Source organism: Heliconius melpomene, chromosome 12, assembly GCF_056956725.1.
Source record: "Heliconius melpomene rosina isolate 202511_hmr_F chromosome 12, ASM5695672v1, whole genome shotgun sequence".
Lineage (NCBI taxonomy): Eukaryota > Metazoa > Arthropoda > Insecta > Lepidoptera > Nymphalidae > Heliconius > Heliconius melpomene.
In genome coordinates this window covers 16,643,891-16,659,287 of record NC_140400.1, presented here as the reverse complement: position 1 = coordinate 16,659,287, position 15,397 = coordinate 16,643,891, and the positions used below count along the sequence as shown (strand labels likewise).

Here is a 15,397-nt window from a genome sequence, read left to right as displayed (position 1 = left end):
TGTTCCTAATTATTATATTGAACGCATCATATTGCACAATTTATTAAAGTAAGTAGCAACAAAAATAGCACACACATAAACGTATATATGACAGAGGCGTCCGAGACAAGGGGCTTTATTTTTTTGACAGACGTCAAATAAAACGCATTGATCGAGGTGTATCGCCTCTCCACGTGAGTTTAAATTAATTTTTAAAACATTCCGGCCCTCGGCGACAACAGCGAAGCTAAATAAACACCATGGCGGTTCGAGTCCAATTCGAAAACAATAATGAAGTCGGAGTATTTAGTAAGCTGACAAATTCTTACTGCCTCGTCGCCATCGGCGGCTCTGAGAACTTCTACAGTGTGTTTGAAGCTGAACTGGCTGATACGATCCCAGTTGTGCATGTCAGCATTGCTGGATGCAGAATCATCGGCCGTATGACAGTCGCCAACAAGAATGGACTTTTAGTGCCATCTTCTACCACAGACACAGAGTTACAACATATTAGAAATAGTTTACCAGATTCAGTCAAAGTGCAGAGGGTTGAGGAACGGTTAAGTGCTCTAGGTAATGTTATCGCGTGCAACGACTACGTAGCACTCGTACATCCAGATCTAGACAAAGATACTGAAGAAATTCTGGCTGACACATTGAATGTAGAAGTTTTTAGACAGACAGTCGCCGGCAATGTGCTGGTGGGGTCTTACACGGCGCTCAGTAACCGTGGAGGGCTGGTACACCCGAAAACTACTATTCAGGACCAAGATGAACTGTCATCTTTGTTGCAAGTGCCGTTAGTAGCAGGAACAGTCAATAGAGGTAGTGACGTAGTTGCCGCAGGACTGGTGGTCAATGACTGGAGTGCTTTCTGCGGCATGGACACAACATCTACAGAGATATCTGTTATTGAAAGTGTTTTCAAACTGAATGATGCTAAGCCCACTGCCATCACCTCCACCATGCGTGCTTCCCTCATCGACAGCATGTCATAACATGGGATTACAATTAAATTGTAATCAATGTTTATACATTTAAGTGATATTTTATATTTAATGTGACACATGGGTATATTTGTATAAATTTCCTGTCTACCAAACACTACAAAGTCTAAACTGTTTTTACTACATAAGGTAATAAAAAACAATAAAAACATTTTAATTTGTTTGATATGCCATTCCTGTAAGCTTTTTGTTGCTATATTTAATCTGTAGATTTATTTTAGGTTATATAAATTATTATTATGTCTATCTCTATGACTTGCTTGATTCAATTAATATAACTACATCTAGAACCACTAACAATTAACAAAAGTATAAATTTAATTAAATAAATATATAATGATAGCATGTCTATAAACCAATCATAAAGATAGTAAATGGAAATCATAGTAAAATAGACCTTAAAAGTAACAAAAAATCAAAATTTATTTAGATTGCTAGAAAACGAATGACATTTCCATAGTTTATGAAACCTATTGTTACGATACCTTTCGCACTCTATGCCCTATTTTCAAGAACTTGCATGATAAGTGAAAGTGCAACTACAATTTGTTTATTGGAGTGAAAAATTAAAGATATTTTAAATATACCCAGAGGAGTGGGGAGTGAGCCCACAATGGAGGATGTGCCACTGCTCCACAATGGCCTCAGTACAATATATTCAAATAAATGAAACTAGGATGAGAGTGATCCATCATTATATTGTATTTAAAGTTGAGTTAATACTTTGGAAAATAAAGGAAAAAATATCCACTTTTCAATTCAATTTTTTTTGGTCAAATCTAGCTGATCAATATATTATATACACATAAAGAAAAAGACAAATTCCTTATAGTAGACTTTATTTGTAAATAATTAGATCACACAGTCCATCCTATCTACATTGACACATCATTTCATCGGAAGCCACAATCTCTCAAAACAAATAGGAACTGAAAATATAATCAAAATACTAAACTATAACACTAAAAGATAGAGAAAAATCTATTTATACTAAAATTAAAAAATTACATAAATGTACTCAATATTTGTTTTATTAAACAATATTGAAATTGATAAGATTAATTTTCTGTCAGTTGTGAACGATAAACAAACAGGTATAAGAAAACTAAACAGGCTGTCTGTCTGCCTTTATTATAAGTGAACAATATTTACTTTCACACATATAATAGAGTAGACAGGAAACCTAGTTACAATACTCCATTCGTACTTGCACCACCCAAATTTCCGAACTTCATATATGTCGAGTGGCGGAACTCAACGCTGCGCTTTTTTATGGCAAAAGACATGACAAACGAACGTACGGGACCTGATGGTAAGTGACGACCTCGTGCAACATCAAAGGAGCTACAGGTGTGTTGCCAGTCTTTTAAGTAATGCACTGTTTGTTGTTACCAGAGCAAAGAAATGAAAATAGTTTATTTTCTCGAGGAGAAATCGAAACTACAACCGTCGCGTTTACAGTGAAATTAATACATAATACTAATATTTAACAATATTGACTAAAAGTGCATTAAAACAAAATTAATACAAAGCCATTCTCACAAAAATTAACATACAAGCAGTAAACATGTCAACATTATTTACATATATAGTAAATTGCTACTCAGATATGGCAGTTGAAAATCAACATTTTGAATCAAAATCAAATCTCTACTTTTGTTTGTGTTTATAATATATTAAATCATGATTTACATTTAATAAATGCTTTAAGCTAAATTAGTAAACAGTCAAGTGTTTATATATTTTAAATCTGCTCTCATAAGTACCTATTACAAACAATTCAATCTACTTTTTTTTTCAAAGTGATTTACATATTTATATAAAATAAAAATAACAATTTTATAATAATAATAATAACTATTGACAAGCAAAAAGGATTTTAAAATATTTTTTATTTTCCCTAACTTATTTAATACACAATATGTTAGGGGAAAGTTTAAAATGTTGCACAATAGATGAGATGATATTAATCGAAATAAACAAAAAAAATATTATAAATAGATATTATCTACATATATGAAGTTATTTATATACATTACAGAACATAGAAGTCGTGTACTAATCGAGACATTAAATAAATAAAACGCTTACAATAAAACATTTAGAAACAGTAATTTGAACACACGGGACTCGGCCGCGCGTCGTCGAGTCGTCAGTTTTCAAGAGGTGCGGGCTCGAATCCGCTCCGTTATTTGTTTACATTTCTAAATATTTTCGTGTAATAATGTGTGTATTAATAACACTTTAAAGTGTAAAAACCTACATTACCCGTATAAATACATTATACACTAAAAAAACGCTGCAACTTCCGCAAAGAGTATACATATACCTACTTTTAAATAATATTAAAGAATGGATTGATTTTTTTACAACCTCCGTAGCTTTTCAATAATTCGCCAAACAAAACAAACAAGTCAATTTGTAAAATTGATAGTTTTTAATCTGCACTAGCAAGCAAATTGCAACATATTCTTAAACTGAAATTAGACAATCGGCAAAGGATTTCACACATTTTGCAACATATTCTTAAACTGAAATTAGACAATCGGCAAAGGATTTCACAAAGGATAGCAAACAACTTTTACTTAATAGTGGTATAGTCAAGTTGTCAATATTTAAACAAAAAATAAAATTTATTTGAAATTTCTAATTTTTCTTCATATTCCGCTTTATTTATATATTTAAAAGCTTCAGCGTATGTATTTTTTTAGTGTATTTAACAATTTTGAGCACGATATTATTTACATTATTACAATATGTATATTATTTATATATATATTAATACCTGATAAATCGACACATGACTTGTGCGTAGTATTTTAGTCGATCCTTATTCGAAATATTTATTCATGTCAGTGCTATAAAACCGATTATTTAAATATAAAGCGTTTACATATTTCTCAAAAATATTATTGAAATTTTAGATTACCAAGAAACTATAAGTCAGCTATTTGTAAAGTTCAGAAAATGTAGATATGTTCAGGATCAAAAATGTGATAATGGTATATATTTAGGAAAAATAGGTGTTTTTACTCTAAAGATGACCATGTTTTTAATAAATTGCATTAAAATTTAATTTTAATAGATTTAATGCCAGTGACAACCCTAATAAAAAAAATAACTTTTAACAGACACTGTCATTTTGAATTTTAATACTACTTATTACTAGGGTTGTTCTTTTTATTATATAGCTGATAAAAAGAACTAATATTTTTAAGGAGCATATGCATCTGTTCATTCAAGTAAGTCATAATCTGATTCGCCTGAAAACAAAGAATATTTAAATTTAATTCGTAATAGATACTAGAATAAAGTATTCATAAGTAAATAATAATAATATCATTGAGGTCATTACTATGTACAAGAACAAGGTTATATTAAAAAGGCTTAATTTCACTACCGACTGATAAATTTCCGTAACCTAACGCTTCTTTTTCCTTTCCGCTTTTCCTGCATAGCAGGATAGCAGGATAGCCGAAGAGAATTTAGTACAAAGACACTGCGTTCCCCACACACACACACCACACAATTGTAAATCAATGCCACGCTTGGTCTACCACAATTGTGGAGTTTTTCTTTAGCAGCACTTCCGTTCCCCATTTTCCGCTGAATTTTTAAGGTATTGCGTGTTGAATGGCGGAACTCAACGAGGAAATGAAAAAATAAATTTTTCCTTTCACGGAGTTGTGTCCCTGCGCCACGAAGAACTGCATTTCCTTTCTTATTTGAATACGTAAAAAGAGATGGCATCTATAACTAAGTTAACAAGAATTTATCAGTTAGAAGTATAAATAATCCCTAACAACATTTAAATGTACACAGCCAATTTGCCAAATTCCTTAAGGATAGTGTTGAATTAAACATATTTTAAGTGTAATATAACTTTGTTTTTCGTCTAAGCATTTTATTAGGCCGAAAGTTAGTTTTTCCTGTATGGGTACAATATAACATGTTAGATTAAATAAGTAACAGTAATTTTTTTACAGGGCCACACTAAATGAGTCAGGGTGTGGCTGATTGATTATATTTATATTAGTTGTGGGTTCAATCCCACTTCCAGGAAAATGTGTGTTTCTTCTAATTTTGGTTTTATTATATGTGTGAGAAGATGCAGATGTATATATATATAATTATATCCTTTTTTTTTGGTTTAATCAAAATTTATACTTTATTTGGTTTGTTGTTTTGTTTCTCTTTACGAAAAAATTTCGGGACATAAATATATATAAGAGGACCCCCGCGGATTTGGGTCCACTTGGGTAGTAATCAAAAGTAGTTTTAAAACTTTTATTATTCTTATTTAACAAGTGCAGTTATTATATAAGATATACTTTTATTTTATGATTATTTATTATTTTGAAAAATGCTAACCTCGCGCAGAAGTGCAGTACAACTCTAAAATAGTGATGTATTCACTATACAATCAAATTCAATATTATTTCAGAATGAGTATTAAAGTGCAAAGTACGATATAAAATTCGACCCAAGATGGCAGAAGATACTAATCTATAAATATAATATGTATAGAATGATTAAAATAATTATGGCACAGTTTGATGTTAAAATTAAACAGATTGCGTTTAAAACCTTTAGCAAATTTCTTTCAAATATCTAACTGAATATTAAAATTGTGAATAAATAGTCTTTCGCACATCGCAAGTATAGCTTACAGATTGAAGATAACATTTTTATTTAAATAACAATTTTTTATTTACATTTCTATTGATTAAACATTGTTCAATATTTATTAATAATATATATAATATGATTAGCTATTAAAAATCAGTCGAACGGCCATCTTGGATCAAATGACGTGAAAGGACTTCCAAGTCATATCAGCTATATGTTTCATCTATTACATCTAATAAAATTTCTGAATCAAAATGGTGTAACACACAAAAAGTACTCGATTTACATGACACTGATTTAAATCTAACCGTGAAGCTTACCAGGGATGTATTCGGTTCAAGCTATAGGTTTTTGACGCTAGTGATGGGACAATCACAAAGTGCCAGTTATTGGCAATAATGGTCATAAGCTCGAATCAATTCAGCCAATCGCTTCAACTTCGCAACTTTACGATAAACCAATGATAATCATTGACACTATTAGTTCAAAAGTGTATACCGACCAGCGTTGCCAGATTTTGTCTTGGGAAAATGCGGGACATTTATCTCTTGAATTGTTGGTAGCTTATTACAAAAAATAAAGTTATTACAAAAGAATTATCTTAGTGCGTGGAATAATTCACGAAAAGTGGGACCATGTCTGGCCTGTCTGTAACACTTACATTTTGGGCTAATAATCGGGTCGTGTGGCAACGCTGATACCGACGTTGTAATGACACAATACCAACTCTTGACAATAATGATGTCCACAAGTTCCGACGTCAATCGCCAGCATTAACGACGACATCGATTGAATTATCAGTGTCCGTTTAGAATTGTGTAGTGATGCGATAACATCACAGTGAGTGAGTGAGTTCTTAACAATAGTTATGAACAGAAGCCCCAGTCGCCACCATAATTAATGAGATAATCGTTGCCAGTCATTGGCACTGGTAGCTCAAAAGTGTGTAGTGATGGGCGTCGGTGCGGGTTCATTAGTTCTCTCGTAGAATAGCATGTAGGCGGCGCAACGGAGCACTTCTTGTAGTGACACTTCGTGGACTAGAGTGTCTGATGTGTACCACCATCTGAGAAACATAATTAGTTAAAGGAATTATTTTTAGGTAGTTAATTTATAAAAAAGGAAAAAAATATTACAGAGAGATTCTAGTGTTAAGCCACTACATCCTTTCCTATCTTTATTCAAAATACTGTATGCATAGTGACTGAATTGAACGCCACCACCTTGTCTTATCGAGCTGTGGAAACAAAAATAATTCATACTTATTATTATTTCCTAAGTTTAGAATAACACTTTAAAAATGTAAAAAAAAAATAATTCATTTTCCTTAATGATAAATTATATAAAGCATCTAAAAATCAAGTTATTATCATTTCTTTCTTATATACAGTATAATTATAGTACAACTACACTCACCGCTTGGTCTCGAACCCGTTACCACGTCGGTACGTCGCGAAGTGTCCCGAGCGCGGGCCCCCCACATGCACCACCACCGCGGTCAGCTTGTAAAGGGCCCCTACCCCCGCACTCCCCGGTACACCCCCCGGGACGCCCTCGCCAGCGGCAGAAGCGTTAAGGAGGGACAGCCCCGTACGGAGGCGACCCTCGCTGAGGAGGGCCGCTAGGTCTGTCTGTAAACATATGTTTTTTTTGCTTTATTTTTTTATAGACAATCGGTTTCCCTGTAAGGCAATCCGATTCTCACTTCCCGCCAAATTCTGAAGGCATTGCGCGATAAGTGGCGAACCTATTAAATTAAAGTATTAAATATTTCGTTTCCCCCGAGTGAGAATCAAACTAATAACTAACTCCAAGCTATATTTATATAGCTATATTTCGTCGTTGCGCTTGCCAAAATCGCTATGTGTTTTTAGTCAAGTTTTCAGGAGAGACAAAAAAACTATCTTATTTATTAAATAATAGCTTTATCAAAAAAATATAAATGCAGTATGGTGACAAAATATGTTATATTTGAAATCAGATACAAGCGAACATGATAAAATGTACCTTTCATCTGCAATTTTTTTTTTAACCATTTTGATGCACATATCAGAATTGTCTTGTAACCACCATTTCTTACAAGTGAAAAATATGCACATATCAGTATTGTAAAAGAACATAATCGGATTTATTTAATGTTATTATGAGGATAACAAAAATGTATTCAACTTAAAACAAATATGTATACTAATGATTAGTAATGATAAACGTAAGAAATTATTGGTTTGGCCTTTTTTTACAGTATGGTACGTTATATTAGTCCTATGGTTATTAATACTAATAATAATTAACAAAAAAATGTTTAATAGAAAACTCGAAGGGTTGTTAGAAAGTGGTTAGGAAAGGTTTATAGATAGACTAAGCCTTTAATGCTTATCCCTTAAATAACTAGGTAAATTTAAAGTAAATAAAAAGCGAATTCAATAAGTATTGCAATAAACTTTATCAAGATAAGTAAAACTAAATTTAAGTAACATAGTCGCATTCGTGCCACACATATACATGGACGTATTTATCGTTACTACAGTAGATCTCTTTGCTTCGAACTCGAATATGGATGACCAAGGAATAGCGCCGCCGTAAGTTCAGCTAAAAAGCTGTTAGGCGAGCTCTGTCTTCTTGGGAATCGACAAGTCGAGTGGGTCAGATGACCCGATCTCAAAGAAAGGCGATGGTTCCGATCCATCTCACTAGTTCTCTTTATTGTATCCTCCTCATTTTTCTGGCTTCACTTTTTAATCGACTTCAGTGAAGAGGGCGTTATCAATTCGAGTATATTTTTTTTATATTTGTTACCTCAGAACTTTTGACTGGGTCGACCGATTTTGACTGGTGCTTCACATGTGGTTTTACTTTAAATTGGGCTATTTCTGACAATTTTACCCATGACAAAAGCACATAAGTCTTAAATTTGCATTAAGTATGTGCGCAGCAGTTGGAAGAATAACTTAATATCATTCTAACCAATTTCGATGATTCTTTTTTATTGGAAGGACACTTCAAGGATAGTTTGATGAGAGTTTGGTTATGTTCTAATTATGGGAACCAGTCGAAGTCGGTTTTTTTTTTATTGTTATACTTATTGTATACTTTAAACATGTGTGTCGTGAAGTGCTTGCTATGCAGTAATGATTAAACTTGAATTTTTGGCAATAAGCCAAAAACCATTCTCACAGGCTTCTTACAGAAGCTGACTCACAAGAAGGATTTCTTGGTTTACTTTCAGAAGATGATTCTGGTTTGGTAGCATACAATTATTTTATCCATGTATTAAAAGTATCGTTAGTTAAGTGTCTTCTACAATTGTATTAAGTACGCATTTCCTATAACTCTCTGCTTCGTATTAAAGTCGCGCTTTTTTTATTGTTGTATATTTCATCAACATCCATCTCCTCGAGGCTCGAGTGACGGTTCCCCTTAATGTATTACATTAAATAATGTATTACATTCCTCATCGAATCATTGCTGCTGGATCATAATTGCACATAACGAACTTGTCATTGCCAAAAATAAAAATTAAGTGCACATATCGATTTTGTTAAATCGACTTCTAGACGGAAATACTACATATTTGTTTTTGTAGGCTATGCAGAGTACTATTTTAATGCTATTTATCGAATAAAAAAAAATAAAAAAATACATAACGGTTTTGGCAGGCGCACCGACGATTTGAGGGCTGGCACACAACACAACTTTATGACGGCCTCAAATGCTTCGTTCCTTTATTATACATAATATGGAACTCTGGTGTATTTAGTGGATGTTTGGAACTGATGCCGCGGGATGGCGCTAGTTTGGCTGCGCCCATGCGCAGACAACTGATGACAATGCAGCTTACTATTACGAGGTGCGCCTATTACTATTTTTTTCATGTCGGTCGTCGCCATTACACCGAATTTTGTGTTGTCAAAGTTTCCTTTATTAAACGCCTCTATCAAGATATACAGTCTCCTAATTTCAACCACCAGTATCCCTAACAGTGGCGCCGCAAACTCAACGCCGCACTTTGCCTCGTTACAAGAGCGAGGAAATGAAAATATTAAGCATTTCATTTGCTGTATTTTATAAGGCTGTTACCTCAAGCTAATATAGGCATATATTAGATGGAGGATGAATGAATATTTTATAAAATTAGCCTACTTGTGGCCTCTGTTGTTGTGCGTAGGGCGCCATACTTAATATTTCAGGGAAGGCCACGTGGTCGCTACGCTTGGATGGTGCTCCGCCCCGCCACTCCACGCGGGATATCTGGAGCACTAGACATGATGGCAGCTGTGAAGATAAAAGGGAAGCAGGTTTATATAAATAAATCAACTCCATGCTGTATCCAGTACACAGGTGTGTAGGCAGGATGTTAAAACACTCACTTCCCCACTTTCCGCTGAATTCTGGAGACATTGCGTGTTGAGTGGCGGAACTCAATGCCGCGCTTTGCCTCGACAGGACACCAGAGCGAGGAAATATAAATGTAAATAGATATTTCATTTCCTCGAGTCGGGATCAAAGCCACAACCACAATCGGTTTTACAGTCACACTTTGGGCACCTGCGCCACGACAGGCACCGAATTGAATATCCTTAGTTTTATTTAAGGCCCTCTACCTACCCTGCTGTGTGCGGAGTACAGTGTGAAGTTGATTCATATTTTTTTATAATATTTATAATTGTGAATTACATTATCAGATCTCATACAAGTGGTATTTATTTTATTAAATTACCAATTTATACTACAATTTTATGGCAAAATTAAGTATGAAGAAACAAAGTATTGTTTGTTTATTTTAGATTTTTTTAACTTTCTACTTTATACTGCATACTGCACTGTAGTTTTTTTCTGCCTAACGTTGCATGGTGATTGGTGGAACTCAATGCAGGAAAAAACAGATATAATCTGACGATAAATCATTCTTATCTTTTGTTTTCAAATATTATAGTACATAATAATAACATACTTTCCCAAAATTGACAGTCCGTATGTGTTTAAAGTTCTTATAGTCAGAGTCTCCGCCGAACGGAGAGTTTGAACCCTTGTCCTCCGAGCACTTGGAACATCGCAACCCTTTAACTAGCTCAGGGGCTGTAAACGCGCGGAGTAAAGCTGAAAGTTATAAGAAAAACTAAATTATTTCTAATCGTGAAAAATGTTAACTAAAATGTTAAATCTAGCAAAATACTAAGTATTTCTATACCTAACTTTTTATAGATCATTGAACATTGTCTATTGTTATACTGAATGCAGAAATAGAAAGTACGACATTATGATATTACGCCATCATAGCCATAATATATATATTTTTTTATATTAAGGCAACAAAATTATATCTCACCAGCTAAGCTATAGGATCCAGAACGTCCCATACTAGCATTGGCCATAGACAATGTTACACTATCAAACTTGTCATAGCGCACAGGACTCTGAAATGAAAATATACATTATTAGCGGATTTGCCCGCATACTACATATAATAATTTTACTATCCTGCATTTGCCAACAGATTCATACATTCAATCACTTCGTAGCAGTATGATAGCACGTCATCGGCGGCAAGGGCGCCCCCCGCGAGACTCAAATTATTTTAATTTTACATTTTCTCGAAAAATATACGTAAAAATTAAATTCTATTAAAGCCGAAGATTATCTTTATTCTTCTTTGATGGAGAAAACCATACCATACCATATCTCTGGTTCTAGCTTATAATATTTATTTAATTTTTAATTTCACTACCCAATTCATACTGAGTAAGAGTGCCCCAGATAAGGACACCTCATAAGATGTCACTTACCTTAGTATTGCACACAGTACAGTGAGTCCTTGAGGCGAGGGTGCCCCTAGTGGGGGGTTGGGGAGCGGGACGCGCGGGGGACGCCGCCCAGCGACGCCCCACAGAGCTGAGGTGACAGAACGACCGCGACACACCTTTGGACAGCCTGGGAGGTGAGGGTAGGGGCTCCTCTGTTGAAAGACAAAATTTTCCTTGTTTGTTATTTGAATATTTATATCCCTGTAATCTCCCTGTTATCTCATATAAGCTTGATAGTTGAATCCTCATGCAATGCAGGAATGATTATATTTAAATTATGATTAAATTAAAACATTGAGAATTTAGTGGAAATATGAGAAATGAAGTGTCTTAAAACTAAAATAATAATAAGAGACCTCTGACCTGGATCAGCAAGTTCAGGTTCTCCAGGAGGTGCAGCAGATGCTGGTCTCGCAGGTCTGGATACTCCATCCCGCAATGAAAGAGGAGCTGAGGGTGGTGAGGCAGGAGATGCAAGTGCTGACCATGCTCGACTACTCCCTAGACCTAGCGCATCAGATAGACATCCCGGCTGTGAATGAAATGTGTTCATTATTTAATAGTTGATCAACTTAATCAGCAGCGAGGTGTTGGCATAACAGAAGAAGAATGAAAGAAGAATGAATGCCATGGAGATGTTATTTCTTCAGAGCATATGCGGAGTCAGCTTAGCTGATAGAATCCGCAATGAAGAGATACACAGAATAGCAGGTACTAGCGAGAATTTCACGGTAAAAATAAAGAAGAACATACTCCGTTGGTTTAGGCTCGGCAAACAAATGAGTGATGAAAGAATGGCAATAAAAATTTATGATGGAACTTTTCCATCATAAATTTTGATGAGAAAGTGATAAGAGAAGTAGCGGGAGACCTCAGTTGACCTTTGAAAGCACAATATCAAAGATATTGGAGGCAGGTCACATATAAAGCATGAGGACCTCCTGGAGGGCATGTATAAAGAGGTTGATGACAGTGACTGAGGCGAAAGAGGTATGTAGAAACCGTAGTGTTTGGTGCTCTATTCTTTCTGACTACCTACACTAGGGATATAGCGAGAAGTTAAGTGAAGTGAAACATAAAACATTCTGTATCATTGTCTTAAAAATTCTCTTTGTTTATAAATAATTATAAAACTTAAAATTATTAAATATATCTTACCTTTTTAGCCATAGCAGCAGTCTCTTCCTCAATACAAGACAACAACACATGTAAAAGCTCGTGGGCATCCTGCTGATCTGCGGGAACCACCCATCCTGCTCCCCTCAGAGCCTGTAATACTCCTAAAGGACAAACTGGTGTCCCTCTTGCTGATTCATGGGTACCATTTACCACTAAAAAAGAAAATAGAAAAAAACTAGAAATAAACAAAATATATAGTATTAAACAGTACTTCCCTCATAGATATTCATCATCGTTAGCTTCACGCTATAGGTAGAGGGAACCTAGTGTTAATACACTCCATTCTCCACTTTCTGCCAAATTCTGACAGCATTGTATGTTGAATTGCAAACCCCAACGCTACCCTTTGCCTCAACACCAGAGCAAAGAAATGATAAATATAAATTTAAATAAATATTTCCTTTTCTTAAGTGGAGATCAAACCCACAACCAGACAATTTTGCAGCACACTTTGTGCCCCTGCTCCACGACTGGCCTCAAGTTTAGTGTATTTTTAAACTTATACAAGAGAATAAAGCTAAGTTAAGATATAAATTATATAACCTACCTGAGGTGATATTAAATTTCAAAATATTGCACACCAATGAAACATATTTATAAAAATACTACTCAATACTACTAATATTCAATAAAATGTTAAATATAATTCTATATTATGTTTATGATTTAAGCACATACGGTGGTATGTGTTACTGTACAGAAATGAAACATCATAATTTAATTATTGAATAATTTCACATTCAGCTTTCAACAACAATAGCTCTATAATGACTTCTAAGATATACTTTTAAATATCAAAAATATAACAATCAAATACTTTAACAGATTAAAGACCTTCAATCACTGTGTATAGCGTCGTAATCATACTGTTATGTCCATCGGCCTTAGCGTACTTCTTGAGCCATTCAATAAAAATAGGACAGGCGGCCAGTGCTTGTAGTAGTGTGTTTAAAAAACAGGTCCTTCCCAAGTTCTGTAATCCTGCTATCTGGCCGCGACGTTTTCTAACCTTAGGAGCCCCTCCTGGCCCCCATAATACAAAGGCTCCAACCACCACCGCCGCAGTCAGCCCTGCGGCCACTAATATCCTATCTCCTCCGTCCATGGTCTCTACTTCAATGTATTATATATGTTTTCTCCATATATGTTGAAAATATTATCATTGCGACTGTTTTTCGTTTATAATTTATAAATAATAATTCATTTTTCCAATATTGAAAATTGATAATTCCACTCGTGACAACTAGTTTCAAGTTTGACAGAAGACATTATTACTTATCATTTCTGCACGAAATACTGGGCTCAAAAAAATATTTTAATTTTGATTGTATTAAAAATGTCTGTTGCTAAGCTAACAAATACCATAAGAATAATGAATTTAACTCTTAGCATATAAATATAAATTTAATTTAATATGAAAAGGATATTATTAACTTAATAAGATTGGCAAGACATGGAACGAAATTAAACAAAGCTTACGATCGTGCAAAATAGCGAAACTCTGTGGATGCCTTCTATCCCAACTTGGGGACATAGAAATATAAGCACAGTCCACATCTACTCAATGAATATAAGTAAGTAAGAAGAATAATAATAATACAGGTAAAAGCAATTTCAAATTTACATTTCTGATTTACTTTTTTTCTGTCATTTGTCGATTGATTGATTTCTCGAAATATGGCGTTTCGAGCGTGCCAGTTGAGCACAATTCATTTCGCCAATGTCACGTTGTATGGAAAACACACGAAGGAAATTGACCGGTAATAAAAAAGATAAATATACATAATTATAGAATACATGTAAAAAAAAAGAGATCCTGTGTTAGTACAGCCTTCACCTAAAACAAAACAAACACAAATTTACAATATATACACAACACATTAGATTAGTAATAAATAATATTTTACATGGGGGTTAATTTAAAGTTTTATTTTGTTAAGTTTAATATATTTACATAAAAATTTACATAAAGGACTAAACACAAACATTAACAAACACTGAACATTTAAAGGACGAGGGACTTTATGAGGGAGGACATCATATAAGGGACGAGTTAACTTAGGACAAGAGAAAAGGATGTGGGAAGGGGAGCCGTCGTCCAGGCCACATTCACACAGAGAGTGGTCCCTGACCCTGATCTTAGCTAGATGTACAGGAGTAGAAGCATGCCCAAGACGTAAGCGACAGATTGTTGTAATAATCCTCCGTTCAATAAACCTTTGAGAATAAAACCAAGGTCGCCTAGGAATATCAGGTTGAATAAGGGCGTAATACTTACCTTTATGGGATTTTGACTCACTCCAGGAATTATTCCAGGACTTATGCAGATGAATATCCGCAAGGGACATCAGATCTTGGGCGGAATTGGAGAAATGGTCTAATGTGCCACACTGAATAGCTGATTTAGCGCAGGAGTCTGCAGATTCATTCCCACTGATTCCAGAATGTCCTGGAATCCACACCAAAGTAACATCCAAACCCTTTAGATGACAAGAGTACAATTCTTTACGAATCCTTAAAACAATTGAAGATCTCAATCTACTATAAAATGGGCTTCCCTTTAAGGCCATTAAGCAGCTTAGTGAGTCAGTAAAAATAACTGTCTGTTTAAAATTGTGGGAATGTGTAAACAGGACTGCTTCTAACAAAGCAACAGCCTCGCCTGTGAACACAGATGATTCGGGAGGGCATTTAAATTGTAATATAATTTTGAATTTTGGTATCCAGCAAGCTGCACCAACACAGCTTTCTTTTGAAAGCTTTGATGCATCTGTAAAGATGAGGATGTGATTTGAAAAATTT

General features: G+C 34.5%; 2 protein-coding genes across 3 annotated transcripts; one reads left to right on the top strand and one right to left on the bottom strand.

Moving 5' to 3' along the window:
* The first annotated feature begins 87 nt into the window (after positions 1–87).
* On the top strand, positions 88–1,138 carry eIF6 (eukaryotic translation initiation factor 6). The gene has a single exon (XM_085195411.1). The coding sequence runs from the start codon at positions 240–242 to the stop codon at positions 975–977; it is 738 nt and encodes a 245-aa protein (XP_085051537.1). The 5' UTR covers positions 88–239; the 3' UTR covers positions 978–1,138.
* Positions 1,139–1,808: 670 nt separating this feature from the next.
* Usp30 (ubiquitin specific protease 30) lies at positions 1,809–13,854 on the bottom strand. 2 transcript variants are annotated; one of them, XR_014878603.1, is made up of 10 exons: positions 13,430–13,854; positions 12,575–12,747; positions 11,780–11,948; positions 11,399–11,568; positions 10,942–11,029; positions 10,567–10,712; positions 9,756–9,887; positions 7,032–7,246; positions 6,277–6,681; positions 1,809–4,249 (listed from the first exon to the last, which is right to left on the bottom strand). XR_014878603.1 is itself a non-coding variant. In XM_085195403.1 (9 exons), exons 1-9 carry the CDS (start codon positions 13,698–13,700, stop codon positions 6,552–6,554), a joined length of 1,494 nt encoding a protein of 497 aa, XP_085051529.1. In that variant the 5' UTR covers positions 13,701–13,854; the 3' UTR covers positions 1,809–6,551. The 2 variants fall into 2 exon arrangements, 1 of the variants encoding a protein (XP_085051529.1); XM_085195403.1 differs by having other exon boundaries at positions 1,809–6,681.
* Between the last annotated feature and the right edge of the window lie 1,543 nt (positions 13,855–15,397).